The 26,106-nt window shown below is 56.5% G+C and overlaps 1 protein-coding gene across 2 annotated transcripts in view; it reads left to right on the top strand.

Annotated features, from left to right (window-relative positions):
- NFATC1 (nuclear factor of activated T-cells, cytoplasmic, calcineurin-dependent 1) overlaps nucleotides 1-9,815 on the top strand; it is a 115,648-nt gene extending 105,833 nt beyond the window's left edge. The window contains exon 11 of one of the 2 annotated variants that reach the window (XM_012657820.1): nucleotides 8,133-9,815. In XM_012657820.1, the coding sequence (XP_012513274.1) occupies nucleotides 8,133-8,182 (50 nt within the window). In that variant the 3' untranslated portion in view covers nucleotides 8,183-9,815. The remainder of the gene's footprint in view (nucleotides 1-8,132) is intronic. The other variant, XM_012657821.1, reaches the window with a different exon arrangement.
- Nucleotides 9,816-26,106: the final 16,291 nt, after the last annotated feature.

Genomic DNA, 26,106 nt, shown 5'->3' with positions numbered 1-26,106 from the left:
TTACATCCAAACTGGCTCAGGGGCTGTCCTGGGAAGTAGAAGTCGGGTGGTTTTTAAAACAAGCACCTGGAGATGTTCTCGTGTCGTTTCTGCCACCTTCAGAGGCGTCACTCTTTCTTTTGTTCGTTCACGTTTTAGTTCCGATCGCAGACGTCCTGGGTTTTGCTTCTGCAGTTGTCCCTTCCCATGACAGCGCCGTCACTTTGCGCAGGTCCCTGTCGTTACACAGAAGCGCACGGTCACTCCTGCACATGGGGGAGAAGCGGGGCCGTCAATGGTGGGTCCCGGGCAGAGCTCCATGGCCGGGGGCCGCAGCCCGGAGGGGACATTCTGACGGAGGCAGAGGTGCTGCTCTGATGTCAGGTCTGCAAACGGATCAGAACCGGCTGAGCGCGTGGACGCAGCAGGAAACGCACCAGAGCCCCTCAGGCCTGGGGCCTTTGCTGGAAGCTTCCACCAGCCCGTTTCCCATAAGAGCCTTAGAATTACCTATGTGCTGCTGGGATCGTGAACGAAATTTCTGAGACAGTATCAGCAAAACCCTCTGGCCTGTCTTGCAGTTCGTCTCAGAGCGACGGAGGTGCCGCTGCCCTCCGTCCTGGTCGCCACCCGGACCCACGCCCTGCCTCCTCTGCAGCCCCCTCCCCTTTGAAGGGATTTTTAAAGCCCGTGAAAGCTAGCACAGGAGAAATGACTGAAAGAAACAGTCGTTCAACCAAAACAGGAGAACGCCACGTTTGTCTGTGTGGCGTGGTGGAGGGTGGGTGTGTGAGCCGGTGTTTTGCTTTGTTTTGCTTTGCTTTAAGAGAGGCACACCACAGAAAAGGAAAGCAGCAAAAAATACACCCCTTCATCTTTCCTCCTTTCGGCAGCACCAAATGGTGCTCACCGAGTGCCTGGCAGGCGGAAGCCGTGAGGACAGAGACCAGGGAGGGAGGGCGGGAGCTCAGTGCCGGGGGCTGCCGGGCAGGGCCGGAGTCCTCGGGTCCCCCGTGTCCCTGCTCCCTCCCAGGCACCAGCCAGGGGTCCCGGCCAGCCCTGCCACGTCTTACTCTCCGTTTGCCAGGGGGACCCCGGGGCACCAGTCTGGAAGGGCCAGAGGGCGGTTGGCCCAGCAGGTGCAGGGTGGGGCCGGCCCCGAGCCCAGTTTGCTGAAGAGGGTCCCGCCTGGTCCCGTCAGCTCCAGGACCGTGGGCTGCTGTTCCCACTCTCTGAGCTTCCCGTGATCTCCCCGTGGACAAAGCGGCCATGACAGCAGCTGCCTGTACTCCCGCCCAGCTCTGCACGCGGGCCACAAGCAGCGTGTGAGCAGAGCTTCAGACGCCATGAAGGGCTGAGTAAACTTTGGGTAGATAAGTAGTTTGCTCGTGCCTTAAAACGTGAGATCCTTACTTGCCCTCAGAAACCAAGAATTCAGAAACGTGGGGACACGTTGCTTAGAAGCTGGGCGTTGAGAGGGGAAGATAGATGAAACAGCGTTCAGACTCTCCCCGTCCTTCGGTTTGCGCTCTTGGCTGTGCAGTCATAGAACAACCCATGAGTGAAACCTGAGAGATGAACCATAGACATTTCACTACAACGTGATGATCAAAAAGAAGAAACTGGTTACGTGAAAGTACAAATATCTTACTTTAGAAAGGACGTTTCTCATTACGATTTGAAGTGCGTGGCGCATTTATGGATCGCTGAGAGGTCGTGTGTCGTGTTAGGAAATATAGTTGATGTTTACAGGTAACGGCACACAGGACAAGCCACTGCCTGTGCTGTGCACTTCTTAGGTTTTATATTTTAAAAAATGCTGATTTCCTATTTCGCTCAATTCCAGATACGTACATAGCAGCGGGCGTGACTGTGTGTGTGCAGATGTGGGGTACAGGGGTACACATCCCGGATTAAAACAAGGATTCACACTGCCACACACGAGTGTTGGAAAAAAACAATAGTTTCCATCTTAGGAGAGTTTTAGAGAAAAATCAAATATAAGGGAAAAAACCCTTCTTATTAAATTAAGCTGTGGTATAACAGCTCACCACATCCTGTTGCAGGGACATCTGACGCTGAGCAGGGCAAAGGTTCCTCTTTCGGGTCTCTGACAAGTCATGAAGGCCACATGTTACCTGCAGTTCAAAATACTTCTCTAAAGGAAACAGCCTGTGTCGGTGGAAAAGCTGAATAAGAAGATGGAAATTATCGGTAGAGAGAAGACGGTGTGGGAAACCGTAGGTGCCATTGTCCCGGGGAGAGAAAGCCACCCCCGGATAACCCGCGCGCGGCCCCAGCGGCAGCCGTGGGCCTCGGAGCCGTGACCTCATGGAAGAGAAGCGGCTGAGGGGAGGGAGCAGGTGCCCGGCGTGTGTTCGCCCTCAGCCCAGCGGCCACGCGGCCCGAGACCTGCCCCCGAGCAGGGCGCGCCGTGGCCTTCTGCGGAAAGCACGTGCGGCTTTTCATGCCGGGCCGTGGTGCAGACCGTGCGGGGGGCAGAGGACGGCTTTGCTGTTGTGCCACCCCCGGTGCGCAGGCAGCTGCGTGAGGCGCCATTCGTTGCACGATTGCGTTGTGGCACCACCTTCGGTTGTGTGCACAGTCGTGTGGGATGTCGCCATCGTGCAGTGTCACGGGTGTGTCTTCACTTTCTGTCAGCTGCTGCCACAGGACTTAGGGAAGCTCCTCCAGGATGTGAGAGGTGGTGTCAGGGTTCGTGCGGGACGTCCCTACAATATCTGAACATTGCGAGGCTGGGAGCGGGGCGCTCCTGCCCCCCAGCTCTGCAGCCCTCGGTGTTGGGGGCACCGCACTGGTGTCTCCCCTAGACGCCCTGACGGCAGTGGGGGGCCAGCTGGTGCTCCCAGCTCTCAGTAATAGCCCCAAAGTAGACGGAGCAGCAGAGAACCTGTGTGGCACCCAGCATGGCCACCAAGGTGAGCCTGGAGGGCTGGGGACACGCTGAGTGATTCCCCAGCCACCCACCGGGGCTCTCCCCGTGAATCTCAGGTGCCCGTGGGCTGCGGGGGAAGCCCGTGCTCCTGTTCTTCCCCTTTCACCTTTACCAGCAGATGTTGTTTGCCTGTGGTCAGGACCACCATGACTAACTAGAAGGTTCTCACCGCTTTGCTACTAACACACAACATCTACTGACTATGACATCAGGCATTTCTGCTCTGCACAAAACATCACTCAACCCTGACACCTGACACTCCATCTGTCCATCATTGTTACCCTCAGTCCTTCCATCCATCGTTATTACCCTCAGACCTACCACTGTCCCATCATTAATACTCCCCAGACCTCACTCTGTGTTATGATTATTACCTTCATACCTCCCTCCATCCATAATTATTACCTAACACCTCAGTCCATCCACCATTATTACCCTCAGACCTCCCTCCGTCTGATCACTATCACCCTGAGACCTCCCTCCATCATTACCCCCAGACCTTCCCCTACCATCATTATTACTCTAAGTCCTCCAACCATTCCATCATTATTGCCCTCAGGCCTCCCTTCATTTCATCATCATTACCTCAGACCTTCCTCCTTTCATCATTATAACCTAAGACCTCCCCCCATCACAATAGTAGTACTTCAGACTTCCCCCATGCCGTCATTACTACCTCAGACCTCCCTACAACAATAGTTACAACCTCAGACGTCCCTGCATCGTTATTATTCTCAGACCTTCCTACATCCATCGTTATTACCTCAGACCTCCCTCTTTCCATCATTATTACCTCAGACCTCCCTCCTTCCATAATTATTACCTCAGACCTCCCCCATCCCACCATTATTACCCTCAACCCTCCCTCAATCCCATCCTTTTTAACCTCAAAGCTGCTTCATCCCATTATTATTACCTCAGAACTCCCCATCCCAACATTATCACCCTGAGACCTCCCTCCATCCCATCATTATTAACCACAGACCTGTTTCATCCCATCATTATTACCTGAGACCTCCCTCCTTCCATCATTATTACCCTCAGACCTCCCTCCAAATCTATCATTATTACCATCGGACCTACTTCATCCCATTAATATTACTCTCACACCTCCCTTCATCTCATCATTATTACCTTCAGACCCCCCCCATCCCATCACTATTACCTCAGACCTCCCCCCATCATTGTGACAATCAGACCTCCCTCTATCCATCATTATAACCCTGAGACATCCCTCCGTCCGTAAGTACCACCTCACATCTCCCTCCATCACATCATTATTACACCTCCATCTCCCTTCATCCCATCATTATACCCTCATACCTCCCTCCATTTCACATTTCCCTCAGACCTCCCTCCCTTCCATCATTATTATTACTCAGACCTCCCTCCATCCCATCATTATTACCCTCACACCTCCCTGCATTCCATCATTAGTACCTCATACCTCCCTACACGCATCATCATTATCTCAGACATCCCCTCCGTACAGCATTAGTACCCTCAGATTTCCCTCTGACCATCATTATTACCTCAGGCCTCCCTCCATCTCATCATTATTACCCTCAGTCCTCCCTCGATTTCATCATTATTACCTCACACGTCCCTCCAACCCATCATTAGTTCCTCATACCTCCCTACATGTGTTATTATTATCTCAGACCTCCCTCTGTCCACCATTAGTACACTCACATTTTCCTCCAACCATCATCATTACCTCAGACCTCCCTCCATCCCATCATTATTACCTCAGAACTCCCCCATCCCATCATTATTACCTCAGAACTCCCCCATAACATCATTACCTCAGACCTCCCCCCATAACATCATCTCCCCCCATAACATCATCATTACCTCAGATCTCCCCCCATAACATCATCATTACCTCAGACCTCCCCCCATCCCATCATCATTACCTCAGACCTCCCTCCATCCCATCATTATTACCTCAGAACTCCCCCATCCCATCATTATTACCTCAGAACTCCCCTATAACATCATTATTACCTCAGACCTCCCCCCATAACATCATTATTACCTCAGACCTCCCTCCATCCCATCATTATTACCTCAGAACTCCCCCATCCCATCATTATTACCTCAGACCTCCCCCATAACATCATTATTACCTCAGACCTCCCCCCATAACATCATTATTACCTCAGACCTCCCGCCATAACATCATTATTAACTCAGACCTCCTTCCATCCCATCATTATTACCTCAGACCTCCCCCATAACATCATTATTATCTCAGACCTTCCTTGATCCCATCATTATTACCTCAGACCTTCCTCCATCCCATCATTATTACCTTAGACATCCCTCCTTCCATCATTATTGCTCTCAGATCTTCCTCCATTCATCATTGTCACCCTCAAACCTCTCTCCATCCCATCATTATCACCTCAGGCATCCCCTCATGCCATCATTATTACTTCAGACCCCCCTTCTTCCCATCGTTATTACCCTCAGACCTCCCTCCAGTTCCATCATTGTTACCATCAGACCTGCCTCCGTGACATCGTTACCCTCAGACCCTCTATCCATCATGATAACCCTGAGACTTCCCTCCATCTATAATTATCACCTCAGACCTCCCTGCATCTCATCATTACTCCCCTCAGTCCTCCCTTCATCCCATCATTATTATTCTTGGACCTCTCTCCATCCCGTCATTATTACCTCACACCTCCTTCCAGTTCCATCATTATTACCCTCAGTCCTCCCTCCATCCCATCATCATCCTCAAACTTCCCGCATTCCATCATTTACCTCCGACCCCCCCATCGCATCATTAGTACCTCAGACCTCCCTCTGACCATCATTTTTACCTCAGAACTCCCTCATCCCACCTTTATTACCTCAGACCCTCCTTCATTCCACCATTAGTACCTCAGACTTCCCTCTATCCATTGTTATTTCCTCAGACTTCCCTCCAGCCATGGTTGTTACCTCAGACCTTCTTTCATTACATCATTAATACCCACAAACCTCCTTCTGTCCATCTTTGTTACTCCTCACACTGCTTCCCACCTGGCACAGTTGGCAGTACAATGTTTTTTTGGGAGTCATTCATTATTGATACTTAAATGGGGATAACCAGAGTCATTGTAACACACTTGTTGGTGTCCTCCGGTGTCCTGAGTCGTGCCATTTCTCCCGCCCTCGTCGTCAGGGTCCAGGTGCCTGTGTGGGGTCCAGTCTGTGAACGCATGCTGAGCGGGAGTGCGGAGGGGTGCTCCTCTGAGTGTCCTCCTCCTCCTCTGGTACCCTAATCCTGGCAGTGATCCCTGGAGCCCACCGTCCCCAGGCCCGGGCCTGGAGTGGGGTATGAGGTGGTCCTGGACCCAGCCTGCCAGCTGAGAGGGGCACAGGTGCGTGGTGCTGTCCACATGGCGGGGTGTTGTCCCGACTGTGCGTGTAGCCTCTTCAGCGGGGGACAGCCTCCCTGCTGTACGCCCTGCACCTCCTCTGAGGATGTGAAAACCCTCTTTGCTTGGTGTAGAGTAACCCTAATTGCAGCCTTCCTAGCTAAGACCTTAGAGAAACTCTAGATTTATGATTTTCCTTTGTCAGAATGTTCTTTGATGTGGCAAAGTGTGAATTAGACACGCGCCTCTTTCAAAAGCCTCAACACGTACAATTCGAAAGGAGAGTTTTATCTGCTCCCATTCCCGGCCATTCTGTCTGTGCCCGCAGAGCCCAGCGCCACACAGCAGTGGAGGCCCGAGATGGCCACGCTCAGCCCGTGGCTCTCAGGCAGGGTGGCGGCTCGCGCTGCACAGGGAGCAGAGCCTTCCCTTCTCTTCCACGGGCACCTGCTGCTGAGGGTTTCTCAGGGCTGTGCAGAGGCCGAGCAGCTGCCGCCGAGTGTCATGGAAAGCGCCTGGAGCTAAGGCGCTGCCCGTGTGCACTCCGGGGACAAGTTGAGTCCTGAGCGCTCCTCCGCCAGAACCGCCTGCGAGCACCTGGGCCTTGTCTGGGAGGGCGGGAGCCCGGGCCTCTGCGCTCTCTGCGCTGCGTCCCGCGCGCAACAGCCAGTCCCGCGAGGGCCGGGGTCGGCGCTGCCTCTGAGGAAGCCGGCTGGGAGCCGCGTGTGCTGCTCGGACTTGGTGAAGAGCCAGGACCCCTCGTCCTCCGCGGGCGCCGCGGTGGGGAGGGACAGCTGGCTGGGTCCGGCCAGGGGCCTCTGGGCGAGCGCGTGGTCCGGGCGTTTGCTGTGGCCGCCAGCGCTCCTTCGGGAGCTCCGTGCCAGCGCATCCTGTTATCAGGTCCCATGACACAATTCCTGGTTCCCCCAACTGCGTTTTATTATTGTTATTCTTAAAATTGGGGGGGGTTGAAATGGAATTTAGGGCCGGGAGGGGGGTGACAAAATGCACACCCACTAATTGCTCCAGGAAGCCGCCCTTAGACAGGCCGGGGCCTTTGCAGGAACACGTGGAGTTTATCTGGGCGCGGGGCGCCCCAGCCCATGGCAAAGGGAAGCCGGGCAGTTCCGTGACGTCAGACTCTGTTAGGAAAACGGGACGTGGTGACAGCCTGCTGGTGACATTTCCCGTATCTCAGGGCTGGTCAGGTGGCGGCTGGGAGCAGGGGTGGGGAGAGGGGAGCTCACCGAGTCGTCCGCCAGCCCTCCCATTTCCTCCCTGCCCGCCAGAATCGCGGGCTGATAGTGGACGTCGCCAGTGTGGGGGCCGCTGTGCCGCGACCCCCTGTAGGGAGACAGGCAGGGAAGGAAGACCCTCCGTCTCTCCAGCCACTGGGCGGCCTCAGAGGCTCTGTCATTGCGGTGCCGGTTTGTCTCTTTTGCAAACTTACAGAGGCGTCGGCGTGCGGACTCCTGCCCTGGAGCAGATGAGCTCGCGGCTTCTCAGCACTGTGGTCGCGATCGCGCCCGCGCTTGGGCGGGGCAGCACCGCGCCGTCAGAGACCCGTGCGCGCTGTGCCGCGGAAGACGCGGTCGCTCCTGGGACCGCCGGCTCCTGCACCGGGGCGGCCGGGCTCTGGCGAGCAGGTGCCCCTGGCTCAGGGCACTCGGGCAGGAACCAAGGAGGGAGTGGAGCGAGGGTTCCCGGGGAGACGCGTGTCAAGGCCGAGCGTGACTCCGCAGGAGCACGTCTGTGTCATGTACGGGTATCTTGCCGTAGAGTCCTGTTTCCCTAACGCTTCCTCAACTTGTGTTTTCTTGCAGTAAACGAGGTAATACGGAATGACCTCTCCGGCACCAACACCCATTCGTAGCTGCCACGTTGGAGTTCGCACAGTTCAATGCAGAAGTCGAGCTTCAGCAGAGACGTTTGACTAAATAAACCGAACACACACCTGGTACCGCTCAGAGCTTCCGACTTCCTGGATGCTGGAGCTGAGAGTTCAGATTGTATGGACAGAGGAGTCGCTCTCGGCCGGGCGGAGGGAGGTGGCGGAAGACCATCGCATCTCCTGAAGGAAAAGTCATCTCGAGACGCCGGAGGGTGGCCGGCGGGGCGCGTGCCTTTCACAGACCTACGGACACGCGGTCTGACCCCGAGCCACCCCCCGGCACCCCTGGAGTTCAACACTGGAAGTGCCTTATTTAACCAGCCATCCGGGCTCCGTGGAATCGCGCATTGAACTTGCTGCCGCGAGAGTGTCTGTAGGAGCAGAAGCTGTCGGAACATTTCGTTGTGAATTGTTATCCGCTGTGTGAATTCAGAGAATACTGTCAAGCTGAGGGCTGTCAGAGAAAGCTGATCCGAGTTTCTTATCTTTTTCAACTCTTCCCGGGCTGTACCATACAATCTCGCACCTCGCCCAGTGCATCCCGGAAATCTTCCAACCTGTCATCTCAGCTCTTTATGATATACTTGTTCCTAAGACTGTAGGATTGTTAACAGTAGCATGCTAGGACCTTTGTTTCTAATCTGGCTTGGAACATAGCACAAGTAAGTCGAATAGCACAAGCTAGGTTACTGGACAAACAGGGAATTCTGTTGCGGGATGGGTCTTGCATTTGCATGTATGTGCATATATAGACACGTATGAATAGTGCATGACAGATGGTGATGGCCGTCCAGCAAGGGCTTCCACGTTAGCAATAACAGTATCATTCTGGAAAGTGCATCTGGGACTCCACACCTGGCTTCCCAGCTCCCTCCTGTGGGGCGTGTCCCTCCCCCACCCCCCGCAGACGGCCACGAGCCCCTTAAGCCGGAGAGGGGCATCCGCACAGCCATGGCTCAGCACACGGCCAGACGGGGAAGTAGCTGTAAATAACGTCACAAAAGGAGTGTAATATATTTGTTCAGTTGTAAGGTTATCATTTCACAGAAGCCTTAGAGCGCTGCGCTTCTAACAGTTACCAAAAACAATGTTTCAATATGCAGCAGTGTATAGAATGTTTCCAGATTAGTTACTGTTCATAGACAGGTTAGTGTAGGCTCGACTACTGCATTTTGTACAGTTAAGTGCTTATTACACATTATGACTAGCAGTGACCTAGTATTCATATAACCAAAAAGCATGGTTCAAGTAAACGTGTTTAACTAATAACTGTGCCTTAGGAACGAATGCCCCCTGGTGGAACTCGCCTGCACTGCGCCTGCGGCGGGGGCCGTGGTGACTGTCGCCGAGCAGAGTTGGGACGGAGGACGCTCCCGCGGGGAGAACTCTCTCTCGGATATTCTCCCGCATGATTATGTCTCACTTTCTTAACTCACAGAGAGAGACAGAGACTGAAAGCCGTGTCTGTAACACTTGCACATAACTGTGAAGAGCTGACGGCGTGTGGCCGCGTGTACAGATGCCCGGACCTGGCGCCGTAGGCGGTGCATGGGACCCCCCCAGCGGCTGTCGCGGGAGGAGGGAGTGTCCGGTGTGGCCGTCTCTGTAGTTAGGAAGCAGACCCAATAAAGCAGCACTTCCTGGCTGGACGGCCTTGGTCTGGAGTGGTTCATGGCAGGCTCCGCGCCGTCTCCTTTGCTCCTAGACGTGTTTTCTTTTGTGTGTGCTCGCGACCTCCGCGGAGGCGCTGGGTGTGTGCTCGGTCGCTGAGCGGGAAGCGCGCCCTGCCGGCAGCTCTTCTTCCTCTCCCGCGGGAAGAAAAGCCTGCCGTGGAAACGAGCGCGTGTGTGGCGGTTCTCAGGCCCTTATCTAAACAAAGTGCTTTGGAACCGTTCCTCCGTCCAGGTGGAGAAGGAACTTCTGCTCATGCCAAATACTTCTGCTCGGAGAAATATCCTGGGTGAGGCTTTGGCCACACACAGACTCGCGCGCAGTGGGCCGACCATCTGGGCGAGAGAATGTGCGAGCTGGACCGCGAGTGTCTCGCGCCCCGCCCGGCTGGTTCCTCGCGGGGCGGGGGGGCAGGGGGGAGTCTCTGGCCTTCCGTGAGTCAAGCGTGAAACCTGGGGCCTCACGGTCGTCATCCTTCTTATCTCAGAAACAGCGTTTTCCTTTTGGGGCTTTAGAGAACGCACGAGTTCCCGTCCTTTTGCTAAGAGGTTCACAGGTTGCGCTGAAGCGCTGAAGAAACCGTCAGCGCCTTTGGCCGTTAGTGCCAATCCCACCAAGCTTCTGCACCTGACCGTACTTGAGGACGGCTCGGCGGCGGGCCACGGGCCCTGCGCGGCGTGCGGGAAAGCGCCGTGGTAGCAGGGAGGTGCCACCAAGCTCCGGCTGCGAGCGGCCTGGGCCTGGCTGGGGCCCAGCAGAGCCCGGCGCGTCAGACCCAGAGGAGTCGGGATGTGCCGTTGCTTCCTCTGCCGAGAACAGCCTGGGCTGCCGCTTTCTGCCACCACGAGTTTGCCGGAAGCTCTTAGCTTCAACGTGAGTTTTTCAAACCCCTGTTTTTCTCAAGCCCAACAATACAATTTTATATTCCCAAAATATAAATGTATAACATGATGGATGGTTTCTGCAAAAGAAGCTGCGCTTCTTTGAATAACCCCATTTACTCAGTTACTGCGTCTTTTAGGCAGATTTGGGCAATGAGGGAAACGCACCCGGCGGCTTAATTCTGAGGAGGTTTTGCCGTCGGGAGGAGCTGTGGGAGCCTGTGTGTGCTCCCGCGAGCACGCCAGAGCCAGGAGTGCGTTTTTCTGGGAAGCTTCCCCGCGGGGCACTGGGTACCTCCTGGCGTTCGCTGGCCTCTCTCGGAGACGCTGTCCTCGGCGGCAGAAGTCACGGGGGGACGGATGCATTTTCCTGCGCTCATCCTGAGACGAAGCAGGGAGCTCTGTGCACAGGCCAAGGCCGTGTTTGCCGCATCCCTGAGTCTGAGACTGTTTGGGATGAAAGGAAATCTGAAAATACCAGATTTCTCCTCGTAACCAAGGGCAGCCCGCACAAGACCAGCGTTTGAGGCCCCGTCTCTGTGTCTCGGGGCGTCTCACGGTGCGAACAGCCAGGGCCGCGGCCGACTGCTCCCCGGCCCTCCCAGGAGCACTGCGGCCCCGGGACACGCCCGGCCACGCTCCCAGACACCCGGGACAACGTCCGCGCAGTGACAGCACACGGGGGCTCTTCTCGATGCTGATAAAATATTGCTGTCAAATACGTTGTGTTGAAATACATAAGCCGCGTTGGAGTTAGTGTGTTTGGAGGAAGCTGAGTTGAAGCTGAGATAAAAGGACGTCTTCGAGAGAAGTCCTCCGTCAGCTTTCTGGGTTTTTTAGTTGTGAAATTCGGTAAGATGAAATTAGCTATTTTAAAGCACATAAATCGATGGCACGGGTTGTGTAAACACCACCTGTGTCTAGTTCCAAAATATTTTTATCGCCCCCAAAGAAAACCCCGCACCCACTACAGCTGTTCCTCCCCCCAATCCCGGGACGCTGATGAGCCCTCTGTCCCCGCGTCCCGCCCTGCACGCTGCGTGTGCTGGAAGCGTGAGCACGTGGCCCTCGCGTGTGGCGCCTGCACTTGGCATCCGTTTTCGGGTTCGCCGTGTTGGAGCCTGTGTCCGGGCCTCGTGCCTTCTTGCCACAGATAACGTTCGCGGCCTGGGGTCGCTGCCTTTGTTTCCCTTGCGGCAGCTGGTGACGTCCGGCTTGTCCCCTCTGGCTCTTGTGAATCGTGTTGCCACCGACTCGTGTCCGGGTTTTCGTTCAGGCCTCAGTTCTCGGTGCCGTGCGGTGTAGGCCTGGGAGCAGGTTCCTGGGAGACGTGGTAGCCGCTGTTTTCCTCTGCTCCATGTCAGAATTACCCATCCCTGAGACAGGCGCTGGCTCGCTAACCTAATTTGGAATCACATATGTGAAGTACATCATATTTATAATTCTTTATGCCAAAAAAATTAAGTTAAATATAAGATGATGGAGTGTGCGCTCCTAGCAAAGCAGAAGGCAGCCCCCACCGTGCCACCCGCAGCCACTCCAGAGCCCGGCCCGGCCTGGGTCTCTGCCAGGAAACGAGGACCTCAGATGCACATGCGTGTGAGTCATTCAGATGGTGCCGGCGGAGCCCCTGGTGACACGTTTTCATTTTACTTCACACATACAAATTAAAGTGGAGAAAGGCACCTCGGTGCCGATCGTTCGGTGCCGTGAGGGGCAGCCGCACAGTGGAATGTTTCTTAAATCATCGAGCTTCTGCAGCTCTTACACAACGATTGCCCGACTGACACCAGAATTCAGTGTTCTGACTTTTCTGCAAATAAAGCTGCAAAGCCACTCGGAGTTTTCTAACTTGTGTCATCAGAAAACAGCTGCCGTTCCCATGGGGCAGTTTTCTCTGGGCCCCGGTCTCCAGACGGGGGCTTTGCTCCTCTCTCCCCAGCGGGGCGGAGCAGGCGCCTTCCCTGGCTGGCGGCAGCGGCTGCCTGTGAGTTCAGTGAGCAGAGCGCGTCTGTCTGAGCAGACGTCCCCCTTTTTCCAAAAAGGAGGAGGAAAATAGCAGTGAGAGGCTATTCTGGGGGTGGTGTGGGTCACATCTGGAAGGGAGGGCGTGACTCAGCGGCGGGGGCCAGGGCGGAGGACGGGTGTTTCCCGCCCCTGCTGTGCCTGCCCCGGGCCTGACCGGGCCGGGAGTGTGCGGGCCCTGCCTGCGCCCAGCTCCCTTCGTCCCCTGCCCTGCCCGGCGCGAATCTGCCCCGTCCACAGGCTCTGCTGGCAGAGGTGCGTCTTCTAACTACACGCGTGTCTCTGAAGGGCCGGTGGGCTCCACGGCCCTCGCGCTGTGTGGGGGCTTCACTGTCTCTGGAGCAGCGGGAGCAGCACCTCACACTCGCAGGGGCCTGGGGGCAGAGCAGGGCCCCCAAATAGCACCCCTGAGAGTCGTTTCTGTGACTTGGTCCGTTAGCTCTTGAGGATGTCGCGTCCGCCCTGCCGTGAGGGGCTTTCCGGTGCGACCGTGGTGCTCTGAGCCTCCACTCAGGGACGGTGGCTGAGACCAGGGCCGCCTGCTCACTGCCCCCAGGATGTTACGTGTGGTGGGCGTGGTGGGGGTCGCCCCCAGCCCCCGCCGCAGGCTCCCCTCCCCTACCCCTGCTGGTGCCGCCCACCAAGCAGAGAGTCTCTGCGACCTTCGGGGAGGCCTCCGTTTCCTCCTTTGGAGAAATGGGCCGTGTGAACCCGTTGGACGGTTGTGAGTCAGCGAGGGCCCAGGGCTGTGCGCTGAGCACCCCTTTGCCCCAGGCGCGTTCCGGAAACATCACATGGCCTGGTGGAGGCAACTCCAGGGCCCAGGGGCGAGCCTGCTCGGAGCCCCCCGTGAGCCCACCCTGAAGATTTCCGGGGCAAGAGCCGCAGGAAAGGGAGCGGAGCGTGCCAAACCCTCGACGGGGGCGCCCGGGTGCTTAGGACCTGGGGTGCCAGGGCACGGGGCAGAAGGGGTCTCCGAGGAGCAGGAGGGTGGCAGATTTTATCTCCCAAAGTGAGTCAGGCAGAATTTCTGGGCCCTGGTCAAGGAAGGGGGGCTATTTCCCTGCCCTTGGCCTGGCGGACTCCGTGAGCGCCTGGGAAGTGATGCCTCGGAAGTGACCCTGCCAGACTGGCAGGGCTGGCACCTGCTCCTCTCTGGGGCTCATCCGTGGGACCCAGGAGCCGAGTGGTGAGGAAGCCCAGGGAGAACCTGCGAGGTCCCAGCCGAGAGTGGCGGATAAGAGAGGGGTAGGGAGAGGGAGGTGGGGGAGAGAGCACAGGCCGCGGCAAGGTAGTGAGGTCCAGACCCCAGCCCCAGCCTGTCCTTGCCAAGCTCTGCCCAAAATGCAGAACGAACGTCCTTTCCCCGCCGTGAGCCTGGGGCTTGTCGTGCTGCAGGGGAGGACAGAGGTCAGAGGGGGCGGCAGGGCCCGGGACTTGGCTCTGAGGCAGGTGCACCCGTGGAGGGCCGTGGCCGACCAGAGACGCAACGGGACCAGTCTGCGGCGGCTGAGAACAGGCTGTTGGGACGGGGCGGGGTTGGGGGTGCCTGTTAGGAGAGTCCTACCAGATTAATAATAAAACACCAACAGCAACAGTCAGGTCACGCTGACCGGGGCCGCTGTGGTGAGTGCTGCAAGGGTTGGTTTCGAGACTGCTTGGGGAGGTGGGGACCGTGGGGCCACCAAGGCAGCAAGCCTGCTTCCCTTCCTGCCTTCCTGGCCACCGAGGGCCCACAGCCGCCCATGGCCCTCCCAGCAGGAGGGAGCCTGCTGTCCTGCAGCCAGCCCTCGGTGGCCATGGAGGGGCGGTTCCACCTCCTGGGGACCTGCCAGGCAGGCCCAGGGCTCTGCCTCACTGGAGCGCCCAGCCCTGCACCCCCAGGGCCCCTTCGCAGGCACCTGGCCTCGCTCGCCAGCGCCCCGGTAAACCTCCTGCCCTTCCAGCTACACCTGGAGCCCCATCCCCAGGGCCTCAGCATCCCCGTCTATAAAGTAAGGACGTGGATTCATCCCAAACCTAACGCTCCTGGCCCTCGCTGTGATTCTCTGAGCGGCACTCACTCTCTAGCGGAGAGAAACGAGGCCGGTAGAGGAACCTGCGGGCGTGCAGGCGGCACAGAAGTCCGTTGGCAACTCACGACCGAGAGGGAAGATGGCCTGGGGCGCCCGCACCTGCAGCTCGAGCACCCAGAGTCACAGCAAGCCCCACGTGGGTAGCGAGTTCTGGGACGTGCCGCTGTCTCCAGGGAAGGCTGCTATGAATAGTTCTGTTCCAAGCAGACAATTGACTAGTATTTTTTTAATGTCAAATGAAAAACAGGGTTAGATTAAAATACTCCATAATTAATGGGACATAATCACTAGTGGCCTAGCTTTAGATGATGGCTTTCTGTGCCTTCTTTGCAGATATGATTTCAACCTGTGAATAGGAGAGTTCCAAACAGTGAACTCAGAACCCTTTTCAAGACACTGCAGCTCACTCTTGGGCGTCTGAGCAGCGCCCTCCTCGCCGGTCCTGACACTCTCTGCTCCCTTTGCAGCCGAAACCGGCAACAGGCGTGGGAAGATGATCAGGGTGAGAGGCCGGTGGGGTGGGGTGGGGTGGAGAGTGGAGAATCCGTTGTTTCCCTCCTCCCGTCGCCTGGCGCTGTGCTTACTGCACTGGGAGGAGTGGGCATCGCCGGGCCACGCCGGCTTCTCCTTAACGCCTCTGTCTGCGCTCGTACCTGCGCCACGCTGGCTCACGGATGAGCTGGAGAGTGCACAGTCCTCTTCTGTCCTCTGGAAGATTTTGTGTGGCATTGGCGGAATTCAGGAGTGAAGTCATCTGGGCTTGAAGTTGCCTTTGCAGGAAGACTTCTAACTACAAATTCAATTTCTTTAATGATATAGTGTTATGCGGGTTATTTGTTTTGTGATAGTTTATATCTTTGGCAGTTTACGTCTTTTAAGGAACGTGTTCATCTCATCTGAGTCGGAGAACTCACTGGTGTGAGGCCGTTCATGCCATTCTTCACTGTCCTTTAATGCCTGTGGGGTCCCGGCGATGTCACCTGCCTCATCATGACCTTGTGTGTCTTCTCTTTCTCCTGACCAATCTGGTGGGAGGTTTATCAATTTCGTTGATCTTTTCAAAGAACCAACTTTTGATTTCATTGATAAACTCTGGTCTTTATTATTCCTTTAGTTCTGCTTACTTGGAGTTTCGTTTTCTGTTTATGATCTAGTTTCTTAGGATGGAAGCTGAGGTGATCAAGTTGAAACTTCTATTAATAATACACACGTGGAGTGCTACAAATTTCCCCGCAAGTACTGCTTTAGCTGCATCCCACACATCTTGACACATAAGTTTTCATTTCATTAAATTCAAAATCCTTTCTAATTTCCCTTTGACTTCTTTGACCCATTGAGAAGTGTGTGAGCTTTCAAATATTTGGGGATTTTTCAGATTTATGACTTAATGCCATTGTTGTTTAGAGAATATATTTTATATGATTTTAGTTTTTATATTCACTAAGCCTTGTTTTATGATCCAGATCGTAGGCTCCCTTGGCAGTGTTGCCAAGCACTTTGTAAAGATGTGAATTCCGTATTGTTGGGTGGGGTGTCCTAAAAATTTTGGCTGGGTCAAGTTGCTCCATAGTGGTGTTCAAGTCTTCTAGCTCCTTACTGATTTCTGTCTACTTGTTAAATGAGTCATTGAAGAAAGGTGTTTGAATCTCTGTCTGTAACTGTGGATTTGCTTCACTGTATTGTGTATTTGGGTCTGTGCAGGCTGTTTAGGGTGATTATGGGCTTCAGATTAAGTGGCCTCATTTATTATCGTGAAGTTATCCTCTTTGTCCCTGGGGATACCCTTTGCTCCAAAATCTGCCTGGTCCAATGTCAGTTATTCTTCTGATAAGTGTTAGCATGGTATAATATTTATCATTTTTTTAGTTTTTAATTCTTTTACAGGTTGAGCATCTCAAATTTGAAAATCCAAAGTATGAAATGCTCCAAAATCTGAAACTTTGGAGTGCTAAGGCAACACTTAAAGGGAACACTCATTGGAGCACTCAGGGTTTTGGATTTTGGGATTTGGGATGCTAAGTAAGTATCATGTAAATATTCCAAAATCTGAAAAAATCCAAAACTCTAAACACTTCTGGTCTCAAGCATTTTAGATAAGGGATACTGAATCTCCCTATGTAAAGTGGGTGTCTTGTAGGCACATAACCTGGTCTTGCCTTTTCCTACAATCTCATCGTTTCTGCTTCTGGAAGGGTGTTTTCAGTGACTGTGCTTAATGTAATGATGGATACGAATGGATTTAAATCTCTTTTTTTGTTTGTTTTCTATTTCACTCATCTATCCCCCTCCTCTTTCCCCTTTTCTGCCTTCTTTCGGATTAAATTGAGTATTTTTTATGGTAGCATTTTATCTCCTTTCTGAGCTGATTAGCTGTCACTCCTGGTCGTGCTGCGTTAGGGTTCACAGGTGACGTCTTCACCTTATCCGCAGGCTGCCTCCAGGTGACGTCGCACCTCCTGGGGGCCGGGGAACAGCCTTGCGACTGGTTACGCCCACTGCCCGCTCCCACCTCTGCCGTTCCTCTCGAATGCCATTTTATGAATCCCACAATGCATCGTTGTTATTTTGCTTTAAAGAGTGTCTTTTAAAGAGATTTAAATAGTAAAAAATCATGAATATTTCATATTCACCGTTGTGGCTCCCGTGGCCAGTGCTGGTCGTTACTTTGTAGAGATCACAATTCCCTGCAGTATAATTTTCCCGAAGGACTTCTTGTAACGTTTCTTACAGTGCAGATCTGATAGTGGTGAATTATTTCAGCTTTTGTATACATGAAAAAGCCTTTATTTTGTCTTTCTTTATTTTAATTTTTTAATTTTAAAATAATTATAGATCCACAAGAAGTTGCAAAAAAAAAAAAAAAAAAGGGGGGCGAGGTCCTGTTGAAACTTCACCTTCCTGCGTTTCCCCCAAACAGGGAATTGGCACTCGTACGACTGACAGCGCCTATTCACATGTGCTGGTTTCACAGTGTGTGTGTGTGTGTGTGTGTGTGTGTGTGTAGCTCTGTGCAATTTTCTCTCACACACAGATTCGCAAAACCAACACAAAATCAACGAGTCCTCACGCCGCCCCTCCGGGCCTCGCATACCCTGACTCCCGTCCCCGCCCCTGCGGCCCCCGCTGTGTCCTCCATGTCCACAACCCCTCGCGTCTCACGAGTGGAGTCCCACCGCCTGTAGCCTTTGAGACCGACTCTTCTTCACGCTGTGCGGCTCTCCTGGGGTCCACGCAAGTGCCACCTGCTCCTGTGGCCTGTTCCTTTCCCTTGCTGAGCAGTGTCTCCTGGCGTGGATGTGCCATGCTTTGCCCACGCACTCGCTGGAGGACGTGTGAGTTCCTGGGCTTTCCCCGCCTTTGGCCGCCACGAGCAAAGCCACTGTGCATGTTGGTAAACCGGGTTTTGGGGAACGTAAGTTTTCATTTCTCTGGGATAAAGGCCCAAGAGTGCAACCGCTGGGTCTTCGAACGCCTGCTAGTTCTTGATCAGACACTGAACTCCACACTCGCACTTGCTGGGTGCTGAGTGTTTTGTGTTCTTATAAATACGCTTGAGCTTCGTTCCAGGGTGCAGTTAAGCCACTTGGAAAGCATTTGATTTCTTAGAGTCTTCCTTGATTTTAAGCTTCGTTAGGTAGGACCTGAATAGTGTTTGGTCTCTGGCTAATGTTCCCGCTATTGAAACAAAACCCTTCTAAGGACGCTGCCCGCTGCCTTGTGAGTGCTCCCTCCGTGAGTGCTCCCTCCGCGTGAGAGGGACTGGAGACGGGTCCTGGCCCGGCACGAGGTCCACGTGCTGCTGCCTCTGATCTCTTAGGTGCTCCTTCCCCGGCACGAGGAGGCCTCCTCAGACTCGGGACCCTCCGCAGATGTCCAGAGTGCTCCCCCTGGGCAGCTCCCTCCTCGCTGGTGATCCAGCCTCCTGGTCCTCCCGGGACTCTCAGCTGCGTCTCCTCAACTCTGCTCGACGCCCAGGCGCTGCCGGGGCCTCTCCCTGCACCGGGGCGGGAAACCCTCTCAGGCTGCAAGCCGAGGCCTCACCCTGTCCATCTGCCCTCACTCAGGGATCGCTGCCTTGCTGCCTGACGGCTAATGTCTAACACATGTTTCCTATATTTTGTCCATTTTTTCACTTGTTTTGGTGGAAGGGTACATCTGGTCCCTGTTAGTCCATCTTGGCCAGAAGCAGAAGTTCTGATGCTTGATATTTGAAAGCTCCTTTGGTAGCCAAATTCTAGTCACTGCAGTAGTCAGTCTTCCGTTCCCCGCGCTTTATATCGTATAACAATAACGCCATTCAGATGAAAGCTGCATGTCTGGCCACGAGAGCGGCTGGCGATCCCTGGATGTGCCTCGGGCCTCAGAGAACTTTAATCAGAAGGGAAAGCATCAGACGGAGGCTGAAAAACAGTTTTGGCTGCCAAATATGCTTTTTACCTGGAGGGAAAACAAAAGAATCCTGGGGAGGAGCCAGGAGGTTTTCACGGTTTTTTAAAAGGCAACAGAGAAGCAGAAATGTCCCCGTGCTCAGGCGGTGCGGGAACCTCCCACATAGCTCAGCGCCGGGCGTCGGCTCATGGCGACGCCACCGTCCTCCGCCGGCTGCACCGAGCACTCCTGGTCCAGAAGGGCCTTGGAGACGGTGCCAGGCTCCGGCCACGGCCGCTGGGAAGTCAGGTCGGTTCCGACGGAGCCGCTGTGACTCACACCCCCAGGTGCTCGGGACCTGGGGACCAAGCAGCGAGCGTCTGCGTTGTATTTTATATCCCGAAAATGAAGGTGGCCGCGTCTCATGGATGTTTCTCGTTTTGATGTTTCCATGTACTGTACCTGGAAACCTTACTGAGACCACCTTAATTTGGAATTTGGAATAATTGGACACTAATGATGGTTTGGCTGGGCTTGAGTTTACCTCTTGACTTTCTAGTGAGAAAGGGGCCGGCAGTGCGATTTAAGCACTTAAAACGAGGACGCATGTGCTTCTCTCAGGAATAGTTTTAAAGACTTTAGGAACACTCATGGTTGGCATGCAAATAAGGCAGCTAATTAAGAGATTTTTTCCCCCCTGCTTATTGGAGTGGGCCCAGCAGGACCTCGACTTGAAAATATGCTATTAGCAATTAGTTCCTGTAATGACATATACTTGGAAAGAATAAAGCAAACTAAAAAAAATACCCTCTCATCCAGACTTTTTGCTCACTTAAGATCCCACTCGACCTAGATGCCAACAGTTCACGTATGTAGTTCAACTGCAGTCGTCAAAGTGTTTTCCAATGTGCTCTCCCTCATCCGGTCCCCTGAGAGAGACCAGCAGGTCACACTCCCTGTCTGCAGGTGACGTGACTGAGGCTTGGGGGACGTGGGGCAGGGTGTGGACCCGCAGCCTACAGGGCTGTCTCGTGGCGCTAATAGTTTGAGACACGACCTGACATCCATCTGTCCACCCACTGACCCACTTATCCACCCACCCACCTACCTACCCACCCGTCCACCCACCCACCCACCTACCTACCTACCCCCCCGTCCACGCCCCCATCCACCCCACTGAGGTGGCGTGTTCTACCGCGCTCCCTCCTGCGCGTCTCCTGGCGCTGGCCAACACTGAGATGCTGTCACCACGTCGCAGAAGAGTTAGCTAAGGCGGAACGAGAGTGGGGTGTACCTGAGAGCTCCCCTTCTTGGTGCAGGGTCCTGTCCAGACACCCCTGCTAATTTAATGGATCCTGGCTCTGCCCAAGGCACATTTAGGGAACGGAGGCGGTGCCGGAACATCTGGCACAGGTGAGCAGTGAGGCCTGGAGCTGAGGGACAGCGGAGGGACATCTGTGCTGGGGACCTTCCGCCCTCTCTCCTGCTTGCCGGCCACCCTGGCCGCAGGGGCCTGCGTTCTCCCTCTGTCCCACCGGCTCCCAGGCTTTGCTGGGGTTCCGGACCCTCCTACGCTGGGGCCAGGCCCCGGGGGAGCCACTGTGCTCCAGCCCCCTCCGCCGCCTCCTGCTGTGCAGATTTGGGTTTCTCCGTGTCTGTCGGGTGGAGTCTCACGGTGGATCTGAGTCCCAGGTGGGGCAGCCAGGTCCAACTGTTGACACATTCTCACGGGGTCACAGGTCCCCAGGCCCCTCAGCCAGGCGCCCCTCCTGGCCAGGCTGTCGGTGGCGGGTGGCCCAGTGTCCCTCTCGGGACAGATTTCCGCATCTGGCTGTCTCGCCCAGAGCTTCTGGGGGCTCAGGTCAGGGTGGCAGTGCCTGGCGGGGAGGGCGCGCTAGAAAGACGCACGTCACTCTGGGCAACACGCAAGCTGCACACTCAGGACGGGTGCACCGTGTGCACAGGGACACAGGATCAGGCTGAGGGGAGTGCGAGGGGAAGGCCCTGCGTCAAAGCCTGTTCCGTCTGCGCTCGGGTGTGAGCCTGCGTTTCCCGCCACGCTCGTCGAGGATTTTTCTAGGCATTCTCTGCTGTCGTAGATGATGTTCACAGTGACCAGGGACATGTTTCTATGCATGGGTCTGAAACTGGACCAGACAGCAGTGTGGCAGCGTCAAGAGCGTCCTTGGAGGGAGCCCCGGTGCCCAAGGCCCCCTCATCCTGGTCACTCTGTGCCTCCCTCCCCTCCCCCGACCCTGGCCCTCTCTCACTGACGGCCCTGCCTGGCCAGGTGACCAAAGGAGGCCTTTGACCCGCAGCTGCTGTTCGACGAGTGAGGAGGAATCCGGGCTGAAGTCTGAGCAGGCTGATCCTCAAGGTGGGGCCAGAAGCTCGCCGGGCCCCCACCAGCCCCTGGCGCCTTCCCAGCGACGCTGAGCATGTCCACGCTCCAGCTGTCGGCTGGCCTTCCCAGTGGGCCACGCGGCCACATCTGGTGGAAAGGCTGGGGTGGCAGCCTGGGTTCCTTTGGGCGCGAGGAGAGCTTCTTTACCTGGCGAGCATGACACCTGCATCCACCTGGCCTCGGGGGCCAGGCTGAGTCGCCAACCTGGACAGTGGAGGGGGAGGGGGCGGGGAGGGGGTCCTGTGACCACAGTGGACGGGGCTCCCTGGGCCTGGGGAAGGGTGGGGCCGTCCCTGGGCCCCTGGCCAGACGGGCGCCCCTCTGCGCCTGCAGCTCTGCCCTGTGGACAGGCGTGGACAGATCGGCCTGACAGGCGTGGACAGGCGTGGACAGGTCGGCCTGACAGGCGTGGACAGGACGGCCTGACAGGCGTGGACAGGTCAGCCTAACAGGCGTGGACAGGCGTGGACAGGACGGCCTGACGGGGGTGGACAGGTCAGCCTGACAGGTGTGGACAGGTGTGGACAGGTCGGCCTGACAGGCGTGGACAGGCGTGGACAGGTCGGCCTGAGCCCCGGCCCTGGGCTCTACCTGCAGCGGCCTGAGCTGCTCGCCCTGACTCCAGCCTCACACCTGCCGGGTGGTGGCTGCATCCCGCTGGCAGCTTCTCAGACACCTGGCCTTGGCCTTGTCCGTTTCTCTGAGCTGTGGCCCACGTGGCAGAAGCGAAGTGTCCCCTGCCTCTGCCTTTGGGGACAGAGCACGCCCTTGTCCTCCCGAGAGCTGCGGCTCAGGCCCAGCCTGCCTGGGACGGACGTCCGCACCTCAAGGCTGCGTCAACACTCCTTCCCAGGAATAGTCTCCAACAGGCCGCGCTGCTCGGTGAGCCCAGAGGTGACAGAGAGGAGCCGCTGCGATTCATGAGACAGGAACACATGCCGGGTGCGGAGCGAGTGGGGCAGGCTGGTGCCGGGACACCAGACCCGCCAGGCGCGGCCCCCCTGCCTCGAAACACCCAGGCCAGGTCAGGAGGCGGCTTTGCCCGGTCGCAGCTGCATGGACCCCAGGCCCCCCGACTGGGAGGGGCAGGTGGCACCCGGTAGTCTCACCCCCAAGGCTTAACCGTCATTCACAGAAGCAGAACGAGCTTCGCGAAGCCTGAAAGTCCAAAATGTATCAGGTTGTTTTTATAGAAAAGAGATGGTTGTAGTCCCGTCTTGAAGCTGTGAATGGCTCTGCCACCTTCTTCTTTAGGGTTCGATCGTATTAAGGGATTTAAGATAGAGTCACCTGGCGACCAACATTTAGAGGGTAGCCTGGGCCGGGCTTGGTGGCTCATGCCTATAATGCCAGCACTGTGGGAGGCCGAAGAGGAGGATCGCTGGGGTTGGGAGTTTGAGACTGAACAATGTAGCAAGACCCCATCTCTATGAAAATATAATTTGAAAAGAAGATGGTAGTCTAATAATGCATTTGAGGAAAATTTCCAACAGGAGAGTTTTTATAAGCTCGGTTAACCAGATCATCTATTTCCTGATCACTCCTTTAACCAAAAATTTCTGGGTTGTATTTTGATGGGGTTGTGGTGAAATCCCAGGCAGTGTTTCTTTTAATGAGCAGAAGGAGGGGGACTCTCCCGAGGGATCTGCACCCACGAAAAACCAGACACCCCTGCCGCGTTGAAGCACCCCCGGCGGTGCGATGACACAGAAGAACGCTTGAGCAACGCTAATTAGGCATGATCCGGGCGGGATTTTTGGCTTCAGAGCAGGTCTGCATGCGACGGGGCATGTTGGCCTGAGCAGCCGCTTCCCAGGGCCCGGGGGTGGGAGCTGCAGCCACCAGGAGCTGCAAGGCGGGGGAGCGGGCGGGCGTGGCCCCAGGGCAGGTGACAGCCTCTGATCCAGCGTTGGTGTTTGCCTGGGGAAGCTGGGCACGTCAAACCCTGGGCTCTGGGAGAAAAGTCTGGTTTTGTTCAACTAGCCGGACCTCCCCTCCCTTCTTTCAGTGAAGAAATCACCGCCCGAGGCTGGAAGACTCAGGCCCAGGCCCAGATGGTGGCAGGTGGGGGTGGAGGGAATTCTGAAGCGTGTGTGGGCCGGCCCGTGGTTGTGCACGGAGCTGTCGCGGCCAGACGCTGGCCGAGGCCCGGTGGGGGTCTGAGCACTGAGCCTGGGAAGGAGGGAAGGTCATCACGAAAGAACGCCAAGCCCATCCCCAAGGAGCACCACCCTCCCTCCCCTCTGTGCCGGGCAGAGGCTTTGAGGCCAGTGGCAGCTCCTGCCGAGACCCGGACGCTTCAGGGTCTGCCAAGCGCCGCCCGTGCTGGGCCCACACCTGCCCGTGCTCGTCAGCCATGCACATGCTCAGCGGGAAGCTCTGAGGGTGGCCGCGGCGTCTGAGAGGTCTCTGCTGTCTGGTCTTCGGAGCCGTCCCTCTCGATCGGTGGCCGAGGGGTGGGTGGAGGGCCGGAACCTGCTGTCTCAGCCTGGAGGGTTTGATTTCGGAGCCCCGGGTCACAGGCTGCCGCCCCCTGAGGCTGTGAAGGAGACGCCCGACCCCAGCTCTGCCTCCGACCTCACGTCCTCACGGCGCCTTCCTGTGTGTCTGGTCTTCACGGGACTTCTTTTTATCAGGACATCGGTCATGTAGGGCCCACCCCCTACCACAACCCTGTTTCCAAACGAGGTCCCATTCCGGGGTCCTGGGTTAGGACTTTGTGGATTTTGGGAGACAGCCGACCTGCAGTCGCAGTCCTGGCTGCGCACGCGGACGGTCAGCGCGACTCCCAGAAGGACCTTCCTGCCCCCCGGGCGGGACCGGTTGGCCACTCACTCTCACGCCTGCCCCGCAGCGGGGGTCCCGCTGCCCCGGCCCGGCTGGAGTCTCAGCCCCGCTGGTGCCGAGTTCCTGTCCTTCCTTCTGTCCCCAGGACGGAATCTACCGACCTTCCCTTTGGTAACAGTCAAGACTCGGCGCACAGTGACGCAGACCGAAATGCGTCTGAAGACACCCAAACGCAGGTTCTTCTACAGTTGGATCTCTCTTAAAAACCCTCGTTTAACCTAAGACGAGTGACTATCAGGGGGCGCTACACTGTCTCGGGCGGCAGTGGGCTGGGTCATGCCGCCACCCACGGCCCGGCCATCGCAGTCTGGCCAGAGCGGGTCCGTCCTGGTTCCCAGCGCAGACGTGGGCCCCGCCCGTGACGCCGGGTGTGAGGAGATTAAACAGAAAGGCTCTGCGCTTCGGGCGTGGGGCGCCGGGTGGTGTTTAATGGTGTTCCACGGAGGTTGCTAATTATCTGTGAAATTGAGGGTCTATTTTCGGATAAGACTCCGCGCAGGCCTTCCACCCACCGGCTGGGATGTGCCTCCCCCTCCACACCCGAGGCAGAGCAGGGTGGGAGCCCCCTGATCCCGGCAGACCCCTGCCTGCCTCGGGGAGCAGCACTGACACGGCAGGAAGCCACAGCCTGGAGACCCCGGAACAAACACCGCGCAGAGCAGGGAGAGAAGCGAAGCCTCCGTCAGGAACACGCAGCCCACACGCTCCCCGCGTCCACACGGCTCCTGACGACGTCCTGGAGGCAGGAAGGCAGCGTCGGGGCAGACGCCCACCTTGCGTGCCCGTGGCCCTGCTGCCGCGTCGTGCGGACGTGGATGGCGTGCCGTCAGAGTCGGGGGTGGGGCGGGGTAGCGACTCGCAGCACGTTCCTGGGGTGGGGACCGAAGTCTTGACCCTGAGAAGCCTCTTGGTTCTTGGTTCACAGATACCCGGACCAGGGGTCCCCAGGCGGGTGGGGTCTCTGCAGAAGTGTGTCTCCGTGGGCTGCTGTGGGGCACCACACGTGACATTTTGGGGCGTGGAGTCGGATTCAGCAGGAAGGGGAACGCGCAGAAGCGAGCTGGAAGGGGCCCCACAACTTCTCACGGTGGGAGTGCTGTTTTGCAGAACGTTAAGCAAGACGTTGCTGGAAGTGGGGACACGTTCGTGTGAGCGGGAGGACGGTGGCGCGGCGGCCAGCGGACCCCGCGCCGTGTGGGCCTTTGCTGTCGGGACGTCTGTGCTGCTGCCTGGGTGGCGGGCTGCCTGCCGTCACTGGTATTTCCATCCTGAACGGCGGAGAAATTCCCCGGAGCCTGCTGCCCCTGGCAGTGGTGTCTTACCCATGACACCACCCGGCACAGACCTCCGGTCTGGGACAGCTTTGAGTGTCCGAAAGTCTTTCCTCACATGGCGCCAGAATTGGTCCCGGGAATCCCACCCGCGTCCTAATTCTGCCCCCCGTCTGGCTGGACTAAAGCTCCCGCCCAGGCTATTCCTGGGGGTCCCCGGTCCACGCAGTCCCCCCTCCCAGCACCTGAGGCTGTGCTGTCGTCTCGGTCCAGCCCACCCCTCGGTCATCCCAAAAGCTCCGCCCCAGGGACGGCCGCCACGCCGATGCGGTGACTAAAAGACCGCTTCCTCCGTAGATCGGGT

The sequence above is a fragment of the Propithecus coquereli genome, unplaced genomic scaffold (assembly GCF_000956105.1).
Source record: "Propithecus coquereli isolate 6110/MARCELLA unplaced genomic scaffold, Pcoq_1.0 Scaffold560, whole genome shotgun sequence".
Taxonomy (NCBI): Eukaryota; Metazoa; Chordata; class Mammalia; order Primates; family Indriidae; genus Propithecus; species Propithecus coquereli.
The sequence above is the reverse complement of the archived record's forward strand: the minus strand, read 5'-3'. Positions and strand labels throughout refer to the sequence as shown.